This window comes from Chrysemys picta, chromosome 11, assembly GCF_011386835.1.
Source record: "Chrysemys picta bellii isolate R12L10 chromosome 11, ASM1138683v2, whole genome shotgun sequence".
Lineage (NCBI taxonomy): Eukaryota > Metazoa > Chordata > Testudines > Emydidae > Chrysemys > Chrysemys picta.
The window spans coordinates 60,037,961-60,064,418 of record NC_088801.1 but is presented as its reverse complement, the minus strand read 5'-3'; the positions used below and the strand labels follow the sequence as shown (position 1 = coordinate 60,064,418).

General features: G+C 42.7%; 2 protein-coding genes across 33 annotated transcripts in view; one reads left to right on the top strand and one right to left on the bottom strand.

Moving 5' to 3' along the window:
• RAPH1 (Ras association (RalGDS/AF-6) and pleckstrin homology domains 1) overlaps positions 1-20,846 on the top strand; it is a 170,033-nt gene extending 149,187 nt beyond the window's left edge. For 5 of the 8 annotated variants that reach the window (XM_024104033.3, XM_008166852.4, XM_024104035.3 and 2 more), the window contains 4 exons: positions 1,215-1,313; positions 1,874-1,994; positions 3,057-3,199; positions 8,852-20,846. In XM_024104033.3, the coding sequence (XP_023959801.2) occupies positions 1,215-1,313; positions 1,874-1,994; positions 3,057-3,199; positions 8,852-10,804 (2,316 nt within the window). In that variant the 3' untranslated portion in view covers positions 10,805-20,846. Of the gene's footprint in view, positions 1-1,214; positions 1,314-1,873; positions 1,995-3,056; positions 4,893-6,711; positions 8,194-8,851 lie in introns of those variants that run through there. The other 3 variants (XM_024104036.3, XM_008166853.4, XM_065560971.1) reach the window with 3 other exon arrangements.
• The window catches only part of ABI2 (abl interactor 2), a 118,853-nt gene continuing 112,744 nt past the window's right edge, over positions 20,350-26,458 (bottom strand). For all 25 annotated transcript variants that reach the window (XR_010591366.1, XM_065560974.1, XM_065560977.1 and 22 more), the window contains one exon: positions 20,350-25,687. Coding sequence is in view for 24 of the 25 variants with exons in the window: in XM_065560974.1 (XP_065417046.1) it covers positions 25,512-25,687 (176 nt within the window). In the remaining variant the exon portion in view is untranslated. The remainder of the gene's footprint in view (positions 25,688-26,458) is intronic.

Sequence of the window (26,458 nt, the reverse complement as noted above, 5' to 3'; positions counted from 1 at the left end):
CAAATTTATTAGAGCATAAGCTTTCGTGGACTACAGCATCCGAAGAAGTGGGCTGTAGTCCACGAAAGCTTATGCTCTAATAAATTTGTTAGTCTCTAAGGTGCCACAAGTACTCCTGTTCTTCTTAAAGAAAATGGGGATATTTTGAATCATCCAGCAAACCTTTGTATAACTGAACCGTAATCTGTTGAAGGAATTAATAGAGATACTGGCAGCTGTGAGACGCATAACTCTTACAAACTGAACGGGAAATGACAAAGTATTCCAGCCAAAGTGGCTTCCATCATCAGAATTTGAAAAAACAAATATACTGCTCTTATTTGAATCTGTGTCACAGACTGAATTTGAAATAGAATATTTTTCTAAATAAACTGTGCAGAGTTGTGTTTCTTTTCTGTGGGGCGGAGGAGGGAATGGCAAGTAGTTTGTCTGAAGCAGAAATATTAGCTAGTTTTCATCTTACAGGCTTTTGTATTTAAAATATTAATAAAAGTAACTGTGCTAAACTGTTAATAAAAGTAATTGTGCCAACCAGTGACCAAACCCTGTTCTTCCACTCTCAAGACAGTTAGAGGTGGAAAAAGCTAGTGCGGGTTTGTTTTTTCAAAGCCTGGTTTTGGCAGTATAGAAAGGTGGATTATTAGCTTTCTTCTTCCCATCTCCTTCAACGATGCATGTGTTGGTAAAGATCAAATGGATTAACCCTTTCTTTTCCACCGCATCAGAGAGAACCATCTTCCCCCTCCTGCAGCTTCTAGAAAGTGGAAATTTTCTGATCATTTCAAGTCAGTGCATGACCACATCCAACGATTCCAAGGGGACAAACTAGCTCCTACACCAAAACGCTGTAAGAACAGCCCCTTTATGGTATTGCAAACCTGAAATGGGTGCTGGCCAGACAGTCCCCATGTTGCCACTTTGGGTGGCAAGTAATTTTTTTTTCTGCAACACCCCACCCTACCAACTGCATATATCCCATCTTTAATGATTTCACAGTTTCAACAGTTAGGAAGTCCTGATCTGAACCTTGACAGCTGAATGTTTTTCTTGCATTTCCTGCTTTAATTTTCCACTGGATTTGAAAGTAGAAATGCCAGGGATTGAATAAGTGTTTTGAAGCCCACTCTTCAAGAATAGCATTTTTTAACTCTTTAATTCTTCTTCTTAATGTTCTTTAGATTAAAATATTGATAGACTAAATATTCTTTCTATAGCACCCTCAGATTCAGAAGAAGTCTCAGTATATCAAATATCTCTGCTGTGATGATGTGAGAACTCTACACCAGTGGATAAATGGCATTCGTATTGCTAAGGTAACTACTCTGAATCATTTTATTCCTCTTCCATTCTTGCAATGTAGTGCTATTTAATAGTGTTATCTATATAGTAACTTACTGAGACAGATGATGTGTCAGTGAGGGGAGAGCGAGAAGACTGACCTAAAATTAACTACACTACACACAATAAATCGATCCCCGATAGATAGATTGCTACCTGCCGATCCGGCGGGTAGTGTAGATGTGCCCTTAGAACCAGCACCTTGGCTCAATGGATTAAGTAGATGATTTTATTGCACTTGGTATGTTATCAGATAGTTTGACATTTTCTTCTCCAGGATAACCAGGTTGTTTCTAGTTCTCTAAGCAATTAGATAATAAAAGAGAAAAAAGACAATGTGACTGTTCTTAAACTAAATGAAAAACACGACCTCTACTGAAAAATAATCAGACTGCCTAAGTGCCTCTGCGGAGAGACTGCTGCTCATCATGTCTGAAAGAAACAGTGGGCAAAAGAAGCTTGGGACATAAATCAACCAGCTGAAACAGGCACAGTCTAAACAGTTGTTAATTTTATTGTTCCTCTCTTTGTTTAGTATGGGAAGCAACTGTATGTGAACTACCAGGAAGCCCTGAAGAGGACAGAGTCAGCATATGACTGGACTTCCTTGTCAAGTTCCAGTATCAAGTCAGGATCCAGCTCTTCCAGTTTACCAGGTAACTCTAATAGCCTGACCCATAATGGAAATACTGTTAAATACCATTTGCTTCGGAAACCATTTGAAAACTCCAGAAAAGACTAGTGAATTTGACTAGTTATTTCCAGTACTTCTAGGCTGTCTTTAATCTCAAAAAGCAATTCATTCTATTCTATTCTTTACTAGTTGTGACTGATATTAATAGAATGTCCTTTTCTCATTCACAGCCAAAAAGAGAATTGATCTGAAACTGAGAAAAGGAAATATCCTTTCAAATGCCTCATACCTGTCCTCGCCAATTTAAAAATTACATCCCAGGCTTGTGTTTCATGATGAGTGGCGATGTGTATAGTTTTTAAACTGCTTTGGTGGGATAAATACATGAAAAATAGTCTCTACCCAAAGGCAGAAACGCCACAAACCTGTTCACACACAAACTTTTTAAAACATTGGTCCCAGTCCTGTGACAAGCTCATTTTTAAGACAAATAGCTGTTCAAAAATTAGTTAACAATTTGCACCTCTACCTCATTGTTTACAGCTAATTTACAACGGTATGGAATTGGGTTTGAGCCTGCAATGGGTAGTCAAGCATAGTTCTACTGAAAACAATTTATTTGTAGAACGGTTATGTTTGCATGGACAGGGCATTGCAAAGCTATCTGGTGAGTCACCAGGACTAAGTTACAACTCTTGTGACTTCATGGCATCCTTGGGCTAGGCAACGTGAGCAGAAGCTTCTGCAAGGCCTGGGAACAGGATAGTCTTCACATAACACAACTGATAAGCTGCTATCTTCACAAGGTTGCAGGTGTGATTGTCGGGATTTGTTTGGTTTTTTTGGATGTGTGTGTGAGAGAGGGGGTGTTTCAGACCAGCAATTTTCCAGTGTGTCTGACCATGAGCTAAGTGTTTTATTGGAAATAATGTCCTTTGGTGAGATAATGTGTTTTAGCAGGCATGAAATTAGCCTGTCACCTCTGTGCCTAGCAAGTGTCACTCATGAAAGTGTCACACTACAAACTCATTGACTGACTTTGATAAAAATGAACTTTTTCCTGTGTTTCATATTTTTTAAACAGAGTCTCAGTCAAATCACTCTAATCAATCTGACAGTGGAGTTTCTGACACCCAACCAACTGGCCATGTCCGTTCCCAAAGTATTGTCAGCTCTATCTTCTCTGAGGCCTGGAAGCGAGGCACTCAGCTGGAAGAGTCCAGCAAGGTAACAAGAAGACTTTAGCATGAGAATCAACACCCCCACAAAATGTACGAAAGAGTGACATCTCTTCTCATCTGTATCTTTACTGGGATTCTCTTCTCTTTTTACTCCACCTTTTCAACATACTGCATTATCATTTTTTTCAGATGTAGCTTTCTCCGGGGTAATGAGTCACCTCTTGAGCGTCCTGTCAGGTTTTATACGTGAGGGGTTTTGTAGCCATTTTCAATTATTACGTGTAAGACATTGTTAGGGTGACCAGATAGCAAGTGTGAAAAATCAGCACAGGAGGTGGGCGGTAATAGGCGCCTATATAAGAAAAAGCCCCAAATATCGGGACTGTCCCTATAAACTTGGGACAGCTGGTCACCCTAACAGCCATGGCTTAAAAATTCTACTGAATAGTGTTTAAAAAAAGGCCAAGCAAAAATATTAACTGCCAAAAAGTTGAATGAAATGCTTTCAGGAAGATCTCTTTACTTAAGAGACGAGTCATGTCCTTCCGTTGTGAGGCTGAGAACAACCAAGAGATGGTGCTAGGAGCAGACAGACACATGAGCCTGTTTTGAAATCTGCTCCAGTGGCATTTCCCTAGGTGCTTTTATTTGGGTTCCATGAAAATTGAAGTAGTAAGTTTTAATATGCTGTAGACAAAATATGAAACAGAAGTAGTAACTGGGTAGTGAGAGGAGAGCAGATGCCTCGTGTTGTTAGTAATTGGGTATAAAGGATTTCAGCTCAGGTCTGCTCTGGGTTAGTAATATACACCTCCATTGTGAAATAAGTCATTAATGCAATTTCTCGTGAACAACATAACACACCACAAAAATTGCAACTATGAATGACTTTGTTGGCAGTCTTGGCATCGATGCCCAGGCGCTGAACAGGCACAGAATCTGAATTAACAGTGTCAGGTCAGAGTTGAAGTATATTGGCAGGACAATGTGAGAGATGCTTCGGACTACTTCCTTCCGTGCTGTCAATCTTGCATCTGTTACAGATACTGAATTCATTTGACAAAAGACAACATTTTTAAAATTGGAACATGTATTAAAGAAAAAGCATACAGATCTCACTTTGTCCTCCAGTGGTGATGTGAGGTTGTGGAATATATAACTACATGAAGAAAATAAGTTGATGCAAATTCAAATATGCAGAAGTTAAGCAACATACAAGTTATAGTTCTCTAAGCAATGGTAACTCATCTACCCTGCACGTACCTTTTACGTTTTCATAATTTATCGGAGCATCTAGAGTCTTTGATGGGGAGGGTTATTTTTTGTATAAATCTGATCACTCAGTACTGAGTCTAGTAGTAACAAATTCTGCATACTGTGGACCAACTTTTAAAAGTGCACAAGAGCTGATCATTTGTGTGCCACGTACCAATCCATGCTTGTGATCCTGACATGCATAATCTAATCAGGTGTTGGGCATGTGCAAAAGTGCATTTGCCCTTGAAAATTTGAATAGGTACAGCAATGTGAGCGAGATAATGTTGCTGTGAGAACTGTAACTTTTCATTTCCTGATTTTTTTTTTTTAAACCTGAAAAACCTTCCTACTGCACTAAAGTCTTTTACATTTAATTTTCTTGGAGCACAGTGGACTCGTGATGCTGTATTTTTACAACTCCATAGTGCCCAAAACCTAAGAGAATTTATACTATATCTGATTAAAGCAATTTTTAAAACACATTTTTTTAGACTGTTCCTTATTGAGGGCTATCCATGTACAAAGACTAAAGTTTTATAATTCAGCAATTGAAGCTACTTGTCTGCAACAAAAAGTGGAACAACTTTTTTTCAAACAAGAAAAATTGTATTTCTCCCACACTTGCCCAACACAGGTGAATGGATTGCCCTAAAAATTTCCAGAGTTGACCTTTGCACTTATGCAAAGTATGTGATGTTTTATCTCAAAAGTACATTTTTGAAAAAGTTAAGTGTAAGGGGTTACAACTGAAGGATTGAGTTATAACCTTAAATGCAACATTCACTACTGCCTATAGTACCTAATTTTGGTCCTGCCTGGGTCTCTGACCTCAGTAATACCAGAGCTCCAAGAATTAAGGAGATAATAAGAATTAAGATATATTGGGGGGAGGGAGGGAGGAGGAAGAATATTGTCACTGAAATGTTGGTGTTGTGATGAGGCAGTTAGAATCACATTGAAACATTCCTGGTAAAAGCAGATCATTGACTGGCTAGATTCCAGCAGTGCCAGAGTGTTTATCATAGCGTCCACACAATATGTTTGCAGCTTTTAAAGGAAACCAAGCAAGATGAAAAGTTTCAGAATGGAGGCTTGGCTTGACAGTCGAGTTGTAGCCCAGAGTCGGATCATTATGGGACTTGTGCTTGGTCATCAGTCCTCTGCTGGGAGAAGGCCTTTCATTGCTTGGTTACCTTTGTCAGACAAAACACTGTGGAGCCTCAGAGGGAGTCTGGCCATTGAGCAGAAGGAGAATCATAATGCAAGTTTGAGATTGTGAATAGTAAAGGGACAGGGGATAGTGAGAATCCTTTAGGTCAAAAAATGTCTTGGAGGGGTCCCAGAAAAGGAAACACTAATAAAGGCATTAACACACTGTATGGAGCAAGGGAAGCTGTTCTTGTGTATTTTGTCAGTGTGCTGTGATATCCCAGATCCATGCATATAGAGTAATTCTGCATACCAAAAAAATGCTTTAACAATAGTGTAGCTATTGCATATACAAACTGTAGTAGCTGCTTTCTCCTTATAAATAGCATTGGTGTATTTTCTAAATATTCCTAAAGATACACCTCACCATTGTGAATTAACAACTGCAAATATAAGCTAGTTTTAACTGCCTCAGAGAAGAAAAAAAAATGAAACACAGAATTAATTATCTTCTAGGCCTTTATAAACCAAATTTCACTGAACACACTTTCGTAATTTGTTACAAATCATTGTGCTTTTTTTTAAAGTTCAGAGACATTGTTCTTTGTCCTTTCCTCAATATTCCATGTGTTTATTGCTTTGTGCAAAAATCGCCCTCCTAGATGCCAGGCAAAATTCTTCATGCTTAATTATATCTTAAAGTTTTAAAAGCATGTTCAAAAACCATATGGTAATCTAATTGCTTATAAAAAGATTGCTCTTTGACAATACAGTTGGAGCAAATGAATGACTCTGTATTTCTGAATAATTAGACTTGTATATCTGCCAAATAATATTTTATTAACCAGTTCAGGTCAGTACAGTAAAGGACACCAAATACAGTGTTTTTTAGGTTGATCTTTTTATTTACTTAGTTTAAAATATAATTTTAAATATAGCCACGATGGCAATACAAAAGAAGAGTCAAAGTGAGAGTTCAGAATGTGGTTTTTAAACGACAAGACAAAGTGGGTCACAGAACACCCTCGCATGCAGTCTTTAATTCCCAATCTTTGCAAACTCTGCCATGCCCTGATGCGTGCTTGTTACGCTTCTGTCACCCTCTTTGTGTTTGATGCTCCTTGTGTTTCTCCTGTTGCCTTACTGTCTCAGGTGTCAAACGTGAAGCCCAACACAGCTAAGGTCTGCGTGCCCGGCATGCCTTATACAGGGCAGAATTAAGGTCAGGGGCTGTTTTGAAAGCACATTAACCTGAGTGACATTACCAGAATCTTGCAGACTAACCCTTTTAAGAAATCTTAATCTTTCTTTTGAACCTGTTGAATTGCTCCAGGGTTTTGTCCAATTCCTTGCCTTACTAGCTTAATTTGACAAATAGAGGTACACATCACGTTCATTATAAGTTATTCTATTTGTCTTATCTATTTCATTATAAGTTAATATTTGTTTTCTCCCAGTCAAATGAAGAGTTGATATAATACTATCCATGTATTGACCCTTATAACAAACTGATATGCAAATCCTTTCATATAAGTTAGCTAGTCATATATAATATATAGTAAAAGCAGCGAAGACTTATAGACTAACAGGCGTATAGGAGCATGAGCCTTCGGATGCATCCGAAGAAGTGGGTATTCACCCAAGAAGCTCCTGGTCCTATACGTCTGTTAGTCTATAAGGTGCCACAGGACCCTCTGCTGCTTTTACAGATCCAGACTAACACGGCTACCCCTCTGATACATAATATACAGTGGCACTGACAAAATGTGTCCTAATAAAATGTTTAGTAACTGTGGCTGTCCATTCTAGTAAGCTGTTTTTGGCATCAGTTACTAAGGCTTGGTCTACACTAAACCCCCAAATCGAACTAAGGTACGCAACTTCAGCTACGTGAATAACATAGCTGAAGTCGACGTACCTTAGTTCGAACTTACCGCCGTCCAGACCCGGCAGGCAGGCTCCCCCATCGACTCCGCGTACTCCTCGCGGCGAGCAGGATTACCGGAGTCGACGGGGAGCACTTCTGAGTTCGATTTATCGCGTCCAGACAAGACGCGATAAATCGAACCCAGAAATTCGATTGCCTGCCGCCGAACCAGCGTGGTAAGTATAGACAAGCCCTAAGTAGGCTTTCTATTACAATCATCATGAAACTCACTGCTTGGCTCAAAGGGGGACCATGTTATAAGGAGGATGTGGTGTTGTTAAACCTTAGGAGTAAATATAATTATGTTCTCTAATCTTTAACAGAAATTTAGATTTACAATTTAAAAAACTTTAACCCTAATGCTACTGAATAAAACCAAATGAATTGGCTGGACTGTAGAATGCAGTATTCCTTCCTCTCTCAACCCATTTCTTTTCATCCCTGCGCGCTCGCTCTCTCTCTCTCTCTCTCTTACATTCAGTTGCATGTCTAGCTCTTCTTTACCAATACAGTTTTTGTGTATCAATTTTTTTATTATTTTATACTGAATGTTAGAGGATTTTTCCATAAAATTCCCCTTTTCTCTCTGCATTGTTGAACTTGAGTGCATGTTGGATGAAAATGTCTCGATGTACCAGCGTGTGGAGCTAGTTCCTATAGTGTCCTGCACACTTCTCAGAATATTTTCAGGCTTCCATGTATCAAAACATTAGCAGCATAATGCCATCACCACAGCTAGCATAAAATAATAGCCCTTCCTAATCCGGTCGAGATCGTGGAAAGACAGGTGCTCTTGAAGGCCTAGCATCAGCCTGGTCCAAATTCAGTCTTACGGACCTGAACGGCCATCTGCCGTGTCTCTTACTCTGCATGGCTTCCTCTCTAAGGGCTCTCTGCAAGGGGATCTCCCTGGGTACATCCCTTACCCATCTGGAATCCCATGAACATTACTGGGATTCTGCATGGGCACACAGGTCTGCCCCCAGGAATCTTCGCGGGTTCGTGCCTCACTTCTGTATGTGCTCAACACCCAAACACAATGCACCTGCCGCCTCCTTGAACTGCTATCTGATCAGAAAACTTCAGCTCCAATCCATCTCCTCCTATTGTTCAGGCATATAGTTGAGTAAACCTAGGACTCTGTCCTTGTGAGACCCCACCTCCACCCCACCCCCTCCATGAGCGCACTCCATCTTGTCCGTGTTCAGAATTTCCTTGTGCTGCATCGTTGTGCTTACGTTTCCTGCATGCTGTAGTCTGCATCTTACTTTTTCAATGACAGACATTTAGAACTTGCCTTTATACCCTCTCTTAATCTCTCTCTCTTTCTCTTTTTGTTTTTTTGTTTAACTCCCTGTCTTTTAGGCCAAAATGGAGTCTGTGAGCCGACCCTTCACTTCACTTGCACCTGCCATGTCCCCACAAATTAAAGTGGCTACCCCATACACAGCTTCTCAGCCATCGCCTCCCCTTCCACCACCCCCACCGCCACCACCACCACCTCCTCCACCCCCTCCTCCGCCACCACCCCCGCCTCTTCCCAGCCAGTCTACGCCTTCGACCGGCTCAGCAGCCCCCCTGTTTGTCAAGTACAGCACGATCACGAGGCTGCAGAATGCCTCCCAGCATGCTGGGCCTCTCTTTAAACCTCCCCCCATCACCCAGCAAATGCCACCACCCCCAGCGCTGGGAAAACTGCCCATGCTGGTGGCTCCCCCTCCTCCCCCACCTCCTCCTCCACCTACCCCCGGATCAGCTATGGCACAGCTGAAACCAGCCCCCTGCCCCCCGTCAGTGCCACCGTTCACCCCACCACCACCCCCTCTCAAAATCCATCAGGTTCCACAGAACGTTACTCCAGTGGCTGTGTCATCACCACCCCCTCTACCTCCCCCTGTGCCTGCAGCGCCTCCCCCCCCAGCCCCTCCTAAACCCCTCCTACCTGTCCCCACGCAGGCAAGTGCAAAGGCAGCATCGCCCATCGTGACCAACATCCCGCCACCCGGGCCCATTCCCCCTCCTCCTGCAATAAAAAAGCAGCCAAATTTCACAGCTTCCCAAGTTCCTCCACCAGCACCTGTTCCTCCAGGGCCTACTCCCCCACCCACCTTACCAAAACAGCAGAGTTTCTCTGTTAAACCTCCCCCATCCCCTCAGTCTCCTGTGCCCTCTGTTGTGAAGCAGATAGCCAGTCAGTTTCCACCTCCCCCGACCCCTCCAGCCACAGAGCCTCAGCCTTTAAAGCCTGTCCCAGTAAGTGGGGCGCCACAGTCTCCCCCAGCAGTGAAAGCAAAGCCCAAGTGGCAGCCCACCTCTGCTCCATCTCCTGATTTTCCTCCTCCACCACCTGAGAGCAGCTTAGTGTTTCCTCCGCCACCTTCCCCAGCTCCCTCTGCAGCTTCTCCTACCCTGGACAAGGCGGGATCTCCAGTCAAAAAGGCCAGCAAGACCTCAAGTCCTGGAGGGAAGAAACCACCTCCAACACCTCAACGAAACTCTAGCATCAAATCCAGCAGCTCTGCTGAGTATCATGAATCTAAGAGACCTTCGGTGGACAGCCTTGTCAGCAAATTTGCACATCCACCAGAGCCTTCAGGATCTCCTTCCAAGGAGCCTCCACCTCCTCCTGCAGCTCCTCCAAAGCCAGGAAAGCTAAATCTTTCTGGGGTGAATCTGCCTATAGTTCTTCAGCAAGGAGGTATTTCAGCAAAGGTACCTGCAGTAGGAGTGTCTGGGAAGGATTCCATGGTAGAATTTCCTTCTCCTCCATCCGATTCAGACTTTCCACCACCTCCACCAGAAATAGATCTGCCTTTACCACCAGTAGAGATCCCATCTGTGTTTTCAGGTAGCACCTCTCCAAAAGTTGCTGTTGTTAATCCGCAGCCTCAGCCCTGGTCTAAATCATCAGTGAAAAAAGCCCCTCCGCCCACACGTCCCAAGCGGAATGACAGCACCCGGCTTACGCAGGCAGAAATCATGGAATCACAGGGGCCGGTCAGTCCACAAGTGCCCACCTCGCCCAAGTCCAGCCTTAGTGTTCAGCCTGGCTTCCTGGCAGACCTAAACAGGACTCTGCAGCGGAAGTCCATCACTCGGCATGGCTCTCTCTCTTCTTCCCGTGTGTCCAGAACAGAGCCGACTGCCACGATGGATGACATGGCCTTGCCTCCACCCCCACCGGAACTGCTTGCAGACCAGCAAAAGACTGGCAGCTATGGAGGCAGTCATATATCAGGCTATGCAACGTTGCGGAGGGGGCCACCGCCTGCTCCCCCCAAAAGGGATCAGAACACCAAGCTGTCTAGGGACTGGTAATCACTAGGTGAACTCTATTTTGCGTGACTTTCAGTCAATTCTACAATCAGCAAATCTGTACTTTGTGTGGAGAGAGAACATGTGGCTTGTGCGATAACATGAGGAAGACGTGGTCACCCACTGTCACCAAGGGTAACTGTATGCATTCCCCTTCAGAACTAGTCCAAAAAGTTTGAGGGTTTGGGTTTGACTATTTCAAGGGTGTGGAGGGGCATTGTCCTCTCCCTTGCAATTTCTTTTATCCTTCATATGGATTGGACCAAAAACCTTTCTTACTTTTTTCTGCATTTAAGAAAAAAAAGAAATTTTTTGTAGTGTCTGTCCATGTGAGATAAGTTTGTGCATGTATTATAAATGTAGTTATATAATAGATTGTGATATATTACGTCGCAGTTATAGAAGATAACCAGAATGTTTTTGTAGCTCTGTATTTATTGTTTCAGTCCACTGACGTATATATTACTCGGAATTGGACTCTAACCAGTCAAACCTTTACATGAAGATGAAGATGTAGGGGGCACTTTAAATCAAAAAAGCATCTTTTAGCAGTTTGTGACGGGTAAATGGTACAGAACTGAAGCATTCTGTCAGTATCTGTACATTTTCAATTGATTGAAAATACAGACACAACATACCAAAACATTCTGGTCGTAATACTACTGAAAATAAATACATTTTGAGCAAAAAAAAAAAAAAAAAAGTTTATATATAATGGGCTGGAGTGAAATATATTTATACTATAAAGAGCCTCCCCCTCCAAATATTTGAAAACCACTCACAGCTCCAAGTTCCTTGTCCGTACAGTAAGTGGGATACATATATATTATTCCAATCCAATACACATTCTAATGTGGTAAGAAGTCTGGTAGCCACAATTCCTTACTTTGACACATTGGGAGGCTTAACGATCTGTCATGTGATGCATCATCAGTACATGTGAAAATACAGGTATGTTTCTGTATTCAGTAATACTCTCTGCCACATGCACACACCATATATAGATGCTCACCTTATCTGTGCCTGAAGAGATGAATTATCTTTACAAAAAATGGCTGAGAACCCTTGCGGAAGCAGTGTGTGTAATTCGCCAGCTGTGAGCTAGAAGCTTTCATTTGGGGAGGGAGGGATGGGAGCGGTAATTTCGGTCCACAAATAGCTGGGAACCTGTTTTCTTTGACCTTTTGAGATGGCAACAAATGCATAAGCCTATTAATTAACAAATTGCACTTCTGGCAGTCATGGAAGATGACTGAAAAAATATATAATTTGGGAGCTGATAAAATCTGTTAGGAATCCAGTTACATCATCAGGGGCCTTATTAGGTGGAAATAGAATACTTTATTTGATTTGTTATTTATTTATTGCTGATTACAACCGTAAGATCAAAATAATAGAATCCTTTTTCTTGTAATCTGCTAGTTTTTGATTGTGCAGTCTTACCTGGGTATCGGACATTGTGATATGATAGTAGAGTTAGTATAAGCGATCTTGCATCTCGTGCATGTGCAGTACAGTGTACGTTGTAAAATAACTCCAATATTAGCGCTGTACCTTAACATGCTCGTTTGTGTGAATTTCCCTGATCACTAAAGGGACACTATCAAGATTGGGGTGGTCAGATTTTTACCATTTTTTTCCTTCAAAAATAAATTCTAAATGCTCTTACTTTTTTTTCTAAAACAAGAAACCAAGAAAGCAGCCCAGAAATCACAAGCAATGCTACAATAGATCACGTGCGTCGATAAAGTAGAAACTAATATTTGATCAGAGAGAATATTTGCCATTTGGGCTTGTCAATGTGAGAAGCATCGTTACAGCGTTCCCCCTTTTTAAAAGTGTAATAATAATCCACGTGAGGAAACGAGTGTTTGATTAGGAAAAAATGAGTGGTGCTGTCTCTGCTGACCTGTTTCATATGACTTTGAATCTGCTTCAGCACCTCCAGGAAATCGTTGTAATATTTTAGAGTAGTTTATTTGAGCAATAAGAATATACCATTGTGTGCATTTTTAAAGCACTGCTGTGGAAAGGCACTTTTTTTTTGTATCTTTCAAACTGTTCACAAAAGTTTTATTTCTACTATTTTTGTGCTTATAAAGTGTCCTTAAAAGCATTGGCATTGTTGATTTTAAGCATGCTCAGTTAGCTGATTAGTGTCTTAGTAACAAGATGGTTGAACTATGCTACAAATAATGGGTGCTGTAATTTTCTACATTGTTCCTGCTGCTGCTTGTATTGTATGCTGGCCCTCGATCTCGCGCCTTCCAGTGGAGTTACAGGTGCACAGATAGGAATTCTAGCCTCGTCGTTTTTATTGATCAGTTTACCTACTGATCACTGCCAGCATGCAGCCATGTTCTCTGGGAGCTAAATCAGTTAGTTGATTCTTTTATCTTCATCCTCCTCCCTCCCGCCCCCCATAACTCCACTGGTGCGTGTCAGCCCTATCATTCTTTCTTTTATTCATTTGATGTAGGTGCCTCTGGGATCTGCACTTGTTCGTAATTATGGCAGAGGAATGTCTTAAATGCAATTTCTTCAAAGGCAGATGAGAATTGTTCTCTGTTTCCTATGATCAGGTTCATTTGTCTAATATTTGTTTCCCATGGGATCTTGAATCTGTGCTCACTAATGCAGGCCACTGAACAGTTTGCTGGAAGTCAGAAAACAGAACTCCATATTGGCAGCAAAAAGAGTGAGTGGAACAGGAACTCAATCTTTTTGTTATTTGTTAGCTTTGGGCAATCCGACAACCTTTTGTGTCTTTGAAGAAATGTTAACGCAGTGAATGTCCACAGTTCCCATGTATTTTATTTCTGTACCTGCATGAGTTATATAAACCAAAAGATGCAGTGCTCTTTTAAAATAGGGTCAGTGCAGGGGCGGGGTTGAAGCTTCTCCTTGAGTTCTGGTTTTCCCACCTCTTATTTTTTAGCATTTGTGTTCTTGTCAAAACTCTTCTTCAAGGTACTGTAGTCTTTGCTAGTGTCTGTCCCCAGTCCAGTGTTGGTACAAGCTAAGTCGTAAAAAACGGCTGCAATGCTCTCAACGAAGTGTACTGAAACTAGACCACAGGGTGGCAAAAATTAAATAACCTGCTTGCCATTGCAAACCTTGAGAATCCTGATGGCAACTGCTGTTCCAGCTTATTTGCTGTTCTGTTCTAGTATTCAAATGTATAAGCCTTGTTTGCAAGTAATTTTCTCCCTGCTCATTGATTTGGAAATTGCCTCATTTCTTCCCTCTCTTTCAACCTCTTTGCTTCCCCTCTCTCTCGTAGCGAGAAAGTAGTTTCTGCAAAGAATATTGACCATAAATTGACCATAATTTGTATTTAGTCAGCATAGCACCTTGGAGCTGACCAGCCATACTTTAGACCAACGGAGCAGACGGTTTGATCCCATATTATTAACAAAATACAGGTGTAGTTTAAATTACTTTTAAACAAATATTTGCCACTTGCTAGGACCTCCACTCAGAGTGCTTTTTTTCTCTTGCAAGAGCAGCTGATCCCAGAGCTGCATTCCTTAGCCTGTTGTGATGTTCTCTATACCTATTTTCCCATCTGGAAAATGGGGATAACTCCGATCTACCTCACTGGGGTGTTGTGGGGATTAATTAATGTTTGAATATGTAAAACACTATTTTCACAAGTCTTGTAGGAGAAACACAAGCCCTACGATAGATCCTAGTATGGAAGCACAAGAGAAAATGACATCCATGTAAGAAAATGTGACTATTCTAGTCAGCCTGTGTACATTAATGATTTAGAATCTGAAGCTTTTTATTTAAAAAACATTTTTTCACCTTTAATCAGGAAACACTGATGGGTCTGCAAGGTGCTTGGAGTTGCAGCTGCCTGAGGGACTAGAATTGATGTGAGAATAAAAGGAGTGTGTTTTTTCAGAGCACTTGGCTAAACATAAGCCAGCCAAGACAGGACAGAGGTGCTTTCAATACAGCAAGGCAAGGCAGTGATGCTTTAGGTTAGCTAACTGATGCGCCTACTGTATGTCAGTACTGAAAAATACAAACTAGGCAGGAAGAAATCGCTGAGTGAAGGAGGTAGAGTGACATGAACACATAACACAGTCACAGGCCACTAGATTTCTCTTACGTTTGGGACAAGGTGGAACTCTGGGGCTAAATGGCAAGTCTGAGGCATCAGAATAAGTACTGTGAGAATTGATGAGGTCAGAGAGTAAGTGGGGGAAAGAGAAGAGGACTAGGGAACAGCTCTGTAAAACGAGCAATAGGAGGAACTGGAGCCAAGTTTGGTTATCCCTTCTAATGTCTGAGCAAGTAGCAACCACTAGTTGCTAAGTGCCACAGCCTAGTAGAAGGGGGCAGAATTCATTCAATCCAAACATCTTCAGTCAGAAGAAAGTAAAAAGCAAAGCCAAGTGTGTACTGAAACAGAAACAGTGGAGGACCAGAAACCAGGGAGCCACTTCAGGGTAAATTATGATGACTCCAAAACACAGAGTTGGCCCATCCCAGTGCTCACCTGGGAGAAAGTTATCCTGGTGCTGCTTCTCCTTGGGAGCATCTGTGGCCATCCAGCTAAAGGGGCATTTCTGCCTCCGTTTTAATTGCGGCAGGAGCCATAGTTAGTCCTGTGGTATATTTTGCTGGGACTCAGTTCCTTTAGAAAGACCGACCAGGCTTAATTTCATAGACTGTCAATTAATTACAAAAAGTACTTTTAACATGTAGTTGATCACCTCTGAATAAAGATCATAAGTTATCGTGTGAGTGATTGAAATTCAGGTGTTTTAAAATAGCTTAGTGTGGAAGTCCACACTTTCCAGGATGAGTTTACATGTAAATTGGAGGAATAGCTGACGTGTTTTGCTGATGTCCTCTAGCAAGTAGGAGCACATTGCCCTTTAACATGAAAGTGGAGAGCATTGATCATCCAAACACAAGCGCGGTGTCCTTGGTAATATTGTGCTTGTAAAACACTGTTGTTTTGTCACGGATGGACATTTGAGCTCTGAATGTAGCAAATATGTCAACTTACTGCACTGAATATGTGCAGGTCTGCAAAGCTAGAGAGCATCTCCATAATGTGCCTAGAGAGAACGATCCCTGTTTGTAGCGCAGCGCAGGAAAAAGCAGACTGTCCACTAGGTTCAGAACAGAGAAAAAGGAATGTAAACAGTTCTCAGCCAAGTGTAGTTTTGAAATCGCTTTAGTGTCTAGAGCTTGGATGTTCTAGCATTGCACAGTAAGAAGCTATTTTCATCTTTTTACCTCAGTGCCCAGGGGTTAAATTAAATCCAAGAACAGTCATCCTCAGTCTGGGTTGAAACTATTTTCTTCCATTAGAAGAGAAGTGAAAGTGCAGGTTCAGCACTAGAAGGAAAAAATGATTTTTTCCACTTGTTACAGAAAACTGTGAAGAGCCCTATTACATTAGCGGGCGACAAGGTGAAATTGTTTTTCGTGTCAGCTTCAGCTGACACTATCTTGTTAGTTTGTTTTTTATGCAGCCCTAACATATAGGAATCTAAATGACTATTGCGTGATACAACCACTCCATCCAGAATACCTCCACTGAAATCAATGCCGTTGCTCTGGCTTTGCAGTGGGGTGACTCAGAACAGAATGTTTTATATTTGTAGGCTCTTGTTCAAACAGGCATTAATTCAGGGAAGTCTTAGGGCCCATGCTATGCAGGAGGTCAGACTAGCTGATCACCATGGTATGTTCCGTGGTAGATGAGTATCAGCTTGCAGGGTTGGTTTTATAGGGAAGAAGTCTGTTGGTCCTTGATGGAGCAAAACTCCCATTTGAGCTGGAGTTCTGTGAGAAATTGGCCATAATATGTTCCAGTCTATCTATTAGCGCTACTGAAAATTAAATCCAAGAACACTTGTTTATAAATTTGCATTGGGGTTGTTGCAACTCACTGTAAATCTTTTTTGCAACTTCACAAATGTTCAGCATGCAGGTTTTCCTTTTCCATAAAACTGAATTTGCTGAAATCTCAGCTATTCAAAGTTTTGACACTAAACTCTAATTCAACAGCCAGCCATAACCTGAGATAAAGACCCAAATAATCTGTCCATTTTTTTTTTCTTTGAAGGGTACATGTTAGTAATTTAGGCAGTGTTCCTCTACTGTTACTAATACTCTAGCATATTAACATTGAAATGATTTTAAATATTTTACGTCGCTTTTTATTTTATGTTTGGGGGAGGGGCGATTTCCCTCAGGCTGGACAGTGAAAATAGTCTCATATACTTCTCTTTAGACTCATTTTCAGTTCCTGGTTCTCCAAATTAGGAGGATGCTGTAGAGCAGATGTGTGGCAAACACTTCAGGGGAAATGTTATTTCTGTTTCCTTTGAAATGTTTAAGCCCTGAAGATTCCTGTCTGTAAAGCTTTTATTTATAACATCGGCATTCTTGTTGTAAAGTGACTTGCCATTTCCCTTTCAAGTCTCTTCATTTGGGGGCAGGGGGAGAACCAGCAAAGCATTCCAATACCAAGTTGTGGTGCTGAGAGCAAAGGGTTCTGCTGATGGTTACATCTCATGAATTACAATCTTAGTTAAGCTTTGAAGAGAAAATCAGTACTGTACTTTCTTCCTTGTATAGTTAAATAAAAAAACACCACAGAGAATGGAGCCAGTAATGGTCCACCTGGATTCACATTGGCCCTAATTCTGGGGTTGGAGGTGGAGTGAATGGAGGCTGTGGGTGTTTAGCACCTATCAGGCCTGTGTACGGCGCTTGAGAGGAGCTGCAGCAGAGGCTGGGCAGAAAGACTGTCAATTACCCACACACACATTCCTGCCTTGCTTTGGGGGGGTGCAGTACCAGAATCACTAATGAATGACTTGCAAATAGTGTTCCTGAAATAAGGAACTACTAGTATAAAATTTAAAACCCCTTTTTGGGACTACAATCTCAGCGGCATGGTGGATGCAACAGTGCTTCTGCCAGGTGTTTTAAGTCCTGAGTATACTTTCAGAAGGCATGAGAATTGACCTCGTCCTCTACCATGAGTCTTTTATCCACCACTGCCCTAGCTGCACTTCTTTGTGATTACACTGCTGTCTACCAAAGATGTAGCCGTTATCTGCTTTCTTGGTTCTTGAGAATGAGCATGTTGGAGTTGGGGTGCAGCGAAATTAAAGAGGTCAGCAGGTGCCAATGTACAGCATGAAGAGCTAAGGCAGGTATTTTGCAAGAGGTGGCAGCTTGTGGCCCTGTGGAGTAGATGCTGTTGCACATTTGTAGTGTAATAATTAGACCAGTAGTTTTCAACCTTTCTTCATTTGCGGACCCCTGAAAAACTTCAAATGTAGGTGCGAACCCCTCTGGAAATTCAACCTCTGGTCCACACGCCCCTGCCATAGACGTCAAACTGGAAACTGACTGAAAAGAATTCAGTCAATGTTGCATGTGCAAGGCACAGCATTTGACAGTGTGAGAAAGGGCGCAAAACTGTGGGCTTCAACACTTCTGGGGTTTGACTGTAGGGGAGGTATGGGGTTGGTTTTCCTGTCTGCTTCTTCATAAGTGGTAACTCTTGTCTGTTGAACTGCCACGGAACAAGCATTAACTGGAACATCACTGCTTGTTTCACGGCTTACACTAACTGTTAGCAGCCACTGATGGTGTCCTTTGTAATAGTGGAGATGCACATGTAAGAAGATCTCATTACAATGATTTGTCTGTGCAGCAAGCGTGTGCTGTAAATACATTCATATGTTTACTGCTTTAAAAAAAAATTGCACATTTTATCTTTGAATGGGACTGCTCCCCCTCCCCTCTCGCAAAACAAAAAACAAGGCTCTTTTAAACTCTTGACAATTTCAGGCTGGGGGGAGCTTTGCCATGTTATAAATATATATAAATATATGTATAAATATACTTTTTTAAGCATGGGAGAGGACAAAAGAAATACTGCATTATAAAGTACCCACTATAGCTCATTATACAATAGAATATGCACAATTCAATAAAGATGTAGTTAAATTTAATGCTTTCTGTTTTATTTTCCCTGTCTTGCCATTTTATTTTTTCATGAGATTATAATGTGCCTTGCTGGAGTGAAGGCTTTCATGGGACTAGCAGGTTCTGGAAGTATAAACTAAATCCTCTGGTCTGTTCTGAAACTAACTAAGACCTAAAACACAGGTTCATTCTTGTCAGCTTCCTAGAAATGTTATGTAACCTCATCATTCCTTACTAGAAATACATTGATTACATAGGAAAGCCACAAACGCAACCTGGTGTGGGCTAAACAGATCTGAAGTATTTAATAAGATTTTTAAAGTCACCTGCATTGATTTAAAGTTCAGCTTGTTTTGTATGTATTTGAATAGGTTTTCTATGTACAGTATAGTGTATTTACACACTTCTATAAACTAAAATGATGTAAATATGAGGACAAAATGCTAATGAATAGGCAGTTAGCATATTGTGTTGAAGCAGGCTCCGGGCCTTCTGCTCTGGTGGGCATTATGTTAGGCAGCCTGCTACCAGAACCGAATGAATGGAGTGTCTACACTGCACTGTGGGGTGAACTGCACAGAGCACCACATTGTTATGCGCTGTCTGCCTTGAGCAAGAAGGCCTAGTGCACGGTGATGTAGTCCTGTTTGAAAGACGAGTATTCTTCATGCGAAGTAGGTATCGTTTGGGTTGGGGCTGCCCTGGGTGGCACTGTAAGGCTGGTGGTTAAGAAAGATTCTCTGCCCCCTGCATTCAACGTAGAGTGGAGTTGCTGTTCCTCTAAGGCCACTAAGAGAGAGGTTTTTACATCCCAGATCTGGCCAACCCCTGCTGCTTCAGCTAGAGAACCTCACGCCACCATCCCCTTCCGTTCCTTTTACATGCTGCTCCAAAGAACAGAGGCAGTAAGGCTATTGCAGTTGCTTGACCTAGGTTAGTCTGTGCCCCCCAGTCGTAAACGCTAGACATGGATGGGTTTGTGCCCGCTTTCCTAAGCAATAGCTGTAGCACTCATCCCCTCCTTTTAGTTGGAGGAACATAACAGACTTCCTGTTGCTAGCACAGCTGTTTGTGTTCCACATCTGTTCTGTTCTCAGATGATGGTTAGACATGAGCTAGGGCCACTGGTGCCTAGCAACAGTGTCTTAATCCAGACCAAGAGCTGGGGGAAGAATTTGGATCACCAACTATTTCTCGAAGTCCAAAGGCTGATACTGCCCCTGTGCAAAAGAGATTTGGTGGGCAGTGGCTCTGATACCACCCTACAGAGCAGGAGAACTGATTTGATTTTACCCACCTCTGTGAAGCACTGAAATGCAAAGCTGGAAAATACAATCACCAGCATTAGTCAAAGGTTAGAAATCATTAACCCACAGTGGATGACATGCTGTATGCATCTGTCTTAGTTAATGATGCAGTGGGGACAGCTCTGCTCTCTCACAGTATGTCCACCTGACAGCCTGCTGCTAGCTGTGTGACAGATGCTTGTCTAGCCATGCCCATTATTAGCTGGACAGCAGTTGTGATTAACCCATGGACTGTTACAGAAGCAGGATATTCACAGGACACTTTGATGTGTGCTTTGTTTTTTTTATTCAGGACTTGTAACAAGAGGGTTTAGTACACAGCAACAGTTAACTCCAAGTACAATTAAAAAAATTTTAAAAATTAATGTTCCCCAATCAGTGGAAGGGGGTTTGAATGGCACACACCCACTAACCATCTTCTGGTGGCATGCATGTTTTGAAACTTACTTTACAACCTCAAGAGCAGAGTGAGGGCTCTGAATAGATCAGCCATATTAAGTCCCAGAGCCAAAAATTGCTGCTTAGAGTGAGCTAAATTGGGTGTTTTATTTTTTGAAGAAAAATTTACAGGAACAAGAGGACATTAGACAGTGAGGTTTTTCCAGAGAATTCATAGTAACCACATGTCCATACAAGTTGCAAAAGACACTTTTCAAAGATGAAAATAAGCACTTGTTCTTTACAAAAATCTCAGATGATGTCAGCGCTTAACCTTGCTAAAGCAAAACTCCTTTGTACACAGCTGTTTTTCCACATTTTTCAACGGTAGAATTTATCAATAAAAACACATAACGGCACTGCCCTCAGCGAAGGAAGTCCTGTATTAGTTCGTGAGCAGGAGGTGGGTAGAAAGGCTACCTCTTAACAGGTTGCCATCCAGGCTTTAGCAAACACCCTGTTGGGACGTGTGCTTTGTTAAGGCACAACCCTGCAATGTGCTAATAAATACTTTCCTGTACCCTTAAAGAGAAAACTTTTGGCTGGGGAAGTTGCATGTAACATGTTGATTTCAAACTAAAGCAGCAGTGGAACATTCTCTGTGAATTGTTCTCAAAACCTGGGTTCATCGATTTAGCTTTCAAGTATCTTCCCAAAGATGGTGCCACACTATTATTTTTAGAACAAGCACATCCTAGTTGTCACTGGCATGCAGCAGAAAAGCCCCCAAGGTGTGTGCTCAGAGCTTGTTACCGGACAGCCTAGCTTGGGGACAATGATGGACTCAGCATCAAAGGGCAGGGTTTATTTTACCTCAGTGCGAAAGCTGTTTTTCTCTCCCCCCAAAAGGAGAACACTAGTCCACTGGTGCCTCTGGCAGAGGGTGAGTGGGGATGGGAGCCTCCCTTGCTGAACAAATTGTGCTGTGTGAAGAGCACCGCCTACTCCCCCACAGGCTATGAGACAGGCAGCAGAGCCTTTCAGCATACGTCACCCCATCACAGGATGTCAATGTCGGGTTTTCCTGCTACTATGATCCCCTTATGAACAGCAAACACGAGTTTGGTTGGCAACTATTTCCGTTTCCCTGTGGAGAGCAGATCTCAGCTTCGCAATAATGAGGGGCTACATTGAGTGAGAAAAGAGGGGCCCTCCCAGGCTCAGGGGAAGTAATCAATGGCCCGGGAGGGGCGGAGAATATGAGACCTACATGGGAGAGAGGTGATGCCCCTGAATTTTCCAAAATTGGCCTAGATGGAAGGGAGACAAATCTACATTGGAGGCAGGTGTTAGCCTTCTATCCCCTGCCACTCTTGTTTGACAACTGCTGGGGTGGGGTAGCCATTGGGCTAAACAACTCAACCATTACTTATGAGAACCTCCCTAATTGTTTGCTCTTTCCCTCCCCAAAGGGGGTTGGTTTGGAGTAGTTGTAATCTGCTGCTGGTCAAGTCATACTCTGTAATTCTCCAGAATGTGCAGCAGCATGGGGCAATAAACCACTCCCTTCCCCCATCCCTGAAAATGACTGTGAAATGGCACTGGAACTTATTTCCCCCCTGTTGCTTTACTGAGACAGCCGCAAAGCTTCTCCGTGCCCTGCCTCTGAGCAGCAGGACAAGAAAACAGGAGGCCCCCTCAGAGCAATACATGAAGAAGCACAACTTTTATGTGGCACGTATCACCATAGTAGCTCAGGATATTAGAACCACTGTTTTTTTTGTGTACTCCCCCTCTGAGGACAGCAGCTGTGAGCAAAAACAGCCAGTGGATTCACATATGTATTTAAAGAAACAGGACCCAAAGCCCCCAGCCTCCCCCTGGCTGTGTTACAGGTACCAGACCGACTCTCTGCACTGTAGCTGTAGCCAGACTGGCACGTTGAATGTGCGCACGTTGTGTAGCTTTGTGGTGGAAGCAGGAACTATTTTTGTTCTTTTTCAGGAAATCACAACTTTATTTTGGAGGGAGTAGCGCTTCCTCTTTGCACAGCACCATTTCTTCACCAACGAACCCTCTGCCACCAGTGGCAGAGGCAATGGTGGACTAGCTCTTCTTCCCCCCCCCCCCCCACCTCCCGTTTGTGGATGGGAAAAAAGCAGGAGGGGGGAGAATTACTATTTAGAGTCTGCTTTGGGCTAGGCTGCTGTATCCTTTCTCCTACCCCCCCAACCCACCCTACAGCGAGAGAAAAACAGCTTGATCAACAGCTTGTAACTTGTAACACCTTCATTTCAGTTTTGGCAGCAGGACTCCGTGCAGAGAAGTTCTGCATCGATTTGAATAGCAAGTTTTGCCAATGGCCCAAGCCCCCACCCCTTTTTGAAGTAACCATTTAAATAAAAGGGGAAAAGGAGATGGGGATTATAAATGATAGAACTGGAACCACAACCCTCACTGACGTTAATAGCATGCAGTCTATGTAACAGTACATACAAAATCCGATTACTTTGGGCCTGGTCTATGCTCATGACATAGCATCATCCCTGGACAATCTACAGAATTCAAAACTGTACAAAATAAAAAATATGCATAAAACCCAACAAGTGTTTTTTACAACATTAGTACTGCATAAAAAAGCATCAAACCAGCAGGAGGTGACCCAGAAACTCCCTCCACAGCAGCTCTACAGGGTGAACCACCTCGTAAGTGGCAAGGAGCTTATGCTGCCTGCACCATCTTGTCTGCTGGGGAGGGGTCAGGACCTTCTGGCCTCTACAACTCCTCTGCTTTGTGAGCTCGCCACACCAGCCATGTTTCCATAGAAACAGCTAGTTTAAGGAATAGTGATTCTGTGCCCAGTCTATGGCACAAGCATATCCAGGTCCGGGGCGCCACTTACAACACCGAGGTCCCAGGCTCAGAAAAAGCACATCTGTTTTGTAGAGTAGATGGGACCATAATCAAGCGCTCTGAGGAGCAGGTGGTCCCCCCTTTACACTACACAATGCAGCCGGGCTTTAGCCGTGTGCATTGGAGCAGATGGGTTCCCCTGATACTTGCCCTGCAGACATGCCCTTGGGGCTTGTTTACATGACAAAATGGCCCAGAATAGCTCTTGTACTTTAATTCACATCCTACTTCATTTCATGACAGCACCTAGGCTCTAGTGCCAGCTATGAATGAGTACGGGGAGGCAGAAAAGCTCCAAGGAGACTTCATATCCAGAGTATAAGGAAGAAATGCACAATTTGTCCATTCCTTTCCCGCCCCCTCAGATTGATGCACAGCTTAGCAAAGGTCCCATCTAGCCAAAGTGTTCCTGCTTGCTCTAAATGCACATCGCTGGCAAGATATTGCACGAGATACTGAGTTATGAGACTGGCTTGACTGTGCACATTTTTACTAAGGAAGGAAGGAAAACCAGCCTCCAGTTAGTTCCCTCTACTACTCTCCCTGCAAGATTCCACTGTACACACGTGCCTTAGCAGACTGCTGCAGCATTATCTAGACTTGAATAAGCTACTGTTGGTACTGGCTGGAATTTCACCTGGGCTCAAATAAAGATAGTTCAGGAAGAAACATGGCTCCCTATTATGGGAGATCAGACTTCTGCCCTCCTCCAGAAGGTGGACTACAACAGCAGGTCAATCAGTTTGCTATGTTAATGAACTACGTTAACACTCCTCTTTTGTTTGAAGTTCTTCCTAAACTGGCACAAATGACTGTTCTGAGGTCTTTACGCTCATCTGTGAAGCCAACTCCAGTGGTGGCATTTTCATCTGAGACTGTATTAAAAAGCAACCTACAAATGTATGTGAAACCTTTATAGTATGTGAGTCACACCTGGCTCGTATAGCTCTGAAAGGTATAAACACTGGAAGGGGCAGGGAAAAGCTCTAAAATAACAAGCAGTTCGTGCGTAGCTTTCCATGGAAAACCGACACATATGGCAGCCCTTTTTACTTCCACTGAGAGGAGATTTTGGTATAGACCTGAAGAAGACAACTGCTCTTTGTCCTGCCTCTGCACAGAGCGGTCACAGCATATACTCAGATCTGGAACCAAAGTAAAAAAAGAGCCAATTTACAAGACCTGATTGGCTTTTAAAATTACACTGTGCGTAATACTGACATTTAGGATGAATAATCTGTCTCGTGCAAGCATGCACGAAGAGATTCAAACCTTAACTCCTAGAGTTAGCCTCAGACTCCCTAGGAACCTATAAACTTAATTTCGCCCATCAGCACCACACACTGCATTTGTGTTCAGCTTAACCCCTCTGCACCAGCAGGCTGGGAGCTCATGCCAAAGGGGATAACTTTCTACACCAGTGCATAACACAGATCTAACCTGGGGCAGTCAAAGAACTAAGATTACACAATGGTGAGGTCTTCTGTGCTGCATCCATCTTAATTATCGAAAGGTAAGTGAACCCAAGCCAGCTCTGTGAGCCCCCACATCAGTCTACACATGCAGAGCAGTTGCAGAAGTGTTTACGTTAAAGATGTAACGAACCATCTGGAAGTCAGATACAGGAACTGCTTTGTGTAGGAATACAAATGTTAGCTAGCACACAAGTGTCTTTCCAGCTGCATGGGAGTGTAGAAAAAGTGAGGGATTTCCACTGGCCAGTTACATTAACCCTTTGCACTGGCATCCCGGATGTCCCGGTGCCAGGCACTAATGCCAGAGGTAATAGCACAGGGGCATACAGTATTCCTGAGAAAGATTCCAGATCACGCTTGAATCAGTCTGAATTTTAGTCAAGTATCAGCTACTCAACAAGTTCGTTACATCTCCACTATCTACATCTGAATGGGTCAGCTTATTCAACGTCGGGCACAGCCACTGCTGGCAGCTGGAAGAGCCATTTGTTCAAACAACTCAAATCGCTATTGTTGTATAATGAAAAAAGCAAAAAACAAGAGTGGTTTTGTTACAATTATCCTTCATTCAGTTCACTTGGGTGGGCCCGTAGGGGCTGGTGGAGAGCTGAGGAGTCCTGACAGTTCCTGTGGTGCAAGGTGCAGCTCTGCACCCTGTAGTCTTCACTCAGAGTAGTGCATGATGGACTCCACATAGTTCCCTGGGAAGAGCCCCGTCACTCCATTCATGACACCCTCATACCACCCATCATCGTTCTTCTTAATGACGTAAATGATGGCACCTTCCTGAAATGAGAGCTCGTCCTCCTTGTCTTTTGTGTAGTCATAAATCGCCACCACTAGGAAAGGGAGGAGAGAGAGAAAAAATAAACATTGAATAAGGGAAGGTACTGGTGGGAGAAGGAGAAAATGCAACTACATTGGCCACAATGTGCAGCACTCTCGTGTTTAAGGCCATCTGGAAAAACTACTTCCCCCACTCACCTGAGGTATCCCAGAATTTGCTCCCCACCTACCACAAATCCCTTCCAAACTTCCCAACTGATGCTGGGCTTTTTTCTAATCCTTATTGATTGAACTCTGGCTGTTCTCATCATTGATATAAAAACTCAATGCTTTCTTGAATGCTGATCTTCCAGATCCATCACGATGGATAAATAGAGTAGGATTAGACAAAGTTTGGTTTGGCTCCACACGGGCACAGACAACTCCCTAAATGCAAAGCTACTAACACTACCACGTGCTACTAAACTAATGCCAATTGTTATAGATTAGCAAAATGCAAACTAATGACCTGTCCAAACACAGGCTGGAAAAAGGAACAAAGAGCACTGTAATGAAGTCTGGAAGGGGAAAGGATTCCAGGAGCAATTCTCAACTGTAGTAGGAAAAGAACGTAGGGGAAGTAGGAGCTCTGGGTTTCTATGTAACCTCAATCCCAAATATATCACAGTCAGGGAATGCACAGGTGCAGCCCCAGCTCTGGGACTCATAGTGCCAAGATACATTATCCAGAGAATGGGGGTTTGCTAAAGTAAATCTAATCAGATGACCCTTTAAAGGAAAACTTAGGCTAGATATTAGAAAAACTTCTTGAAAGATTAAGCTGT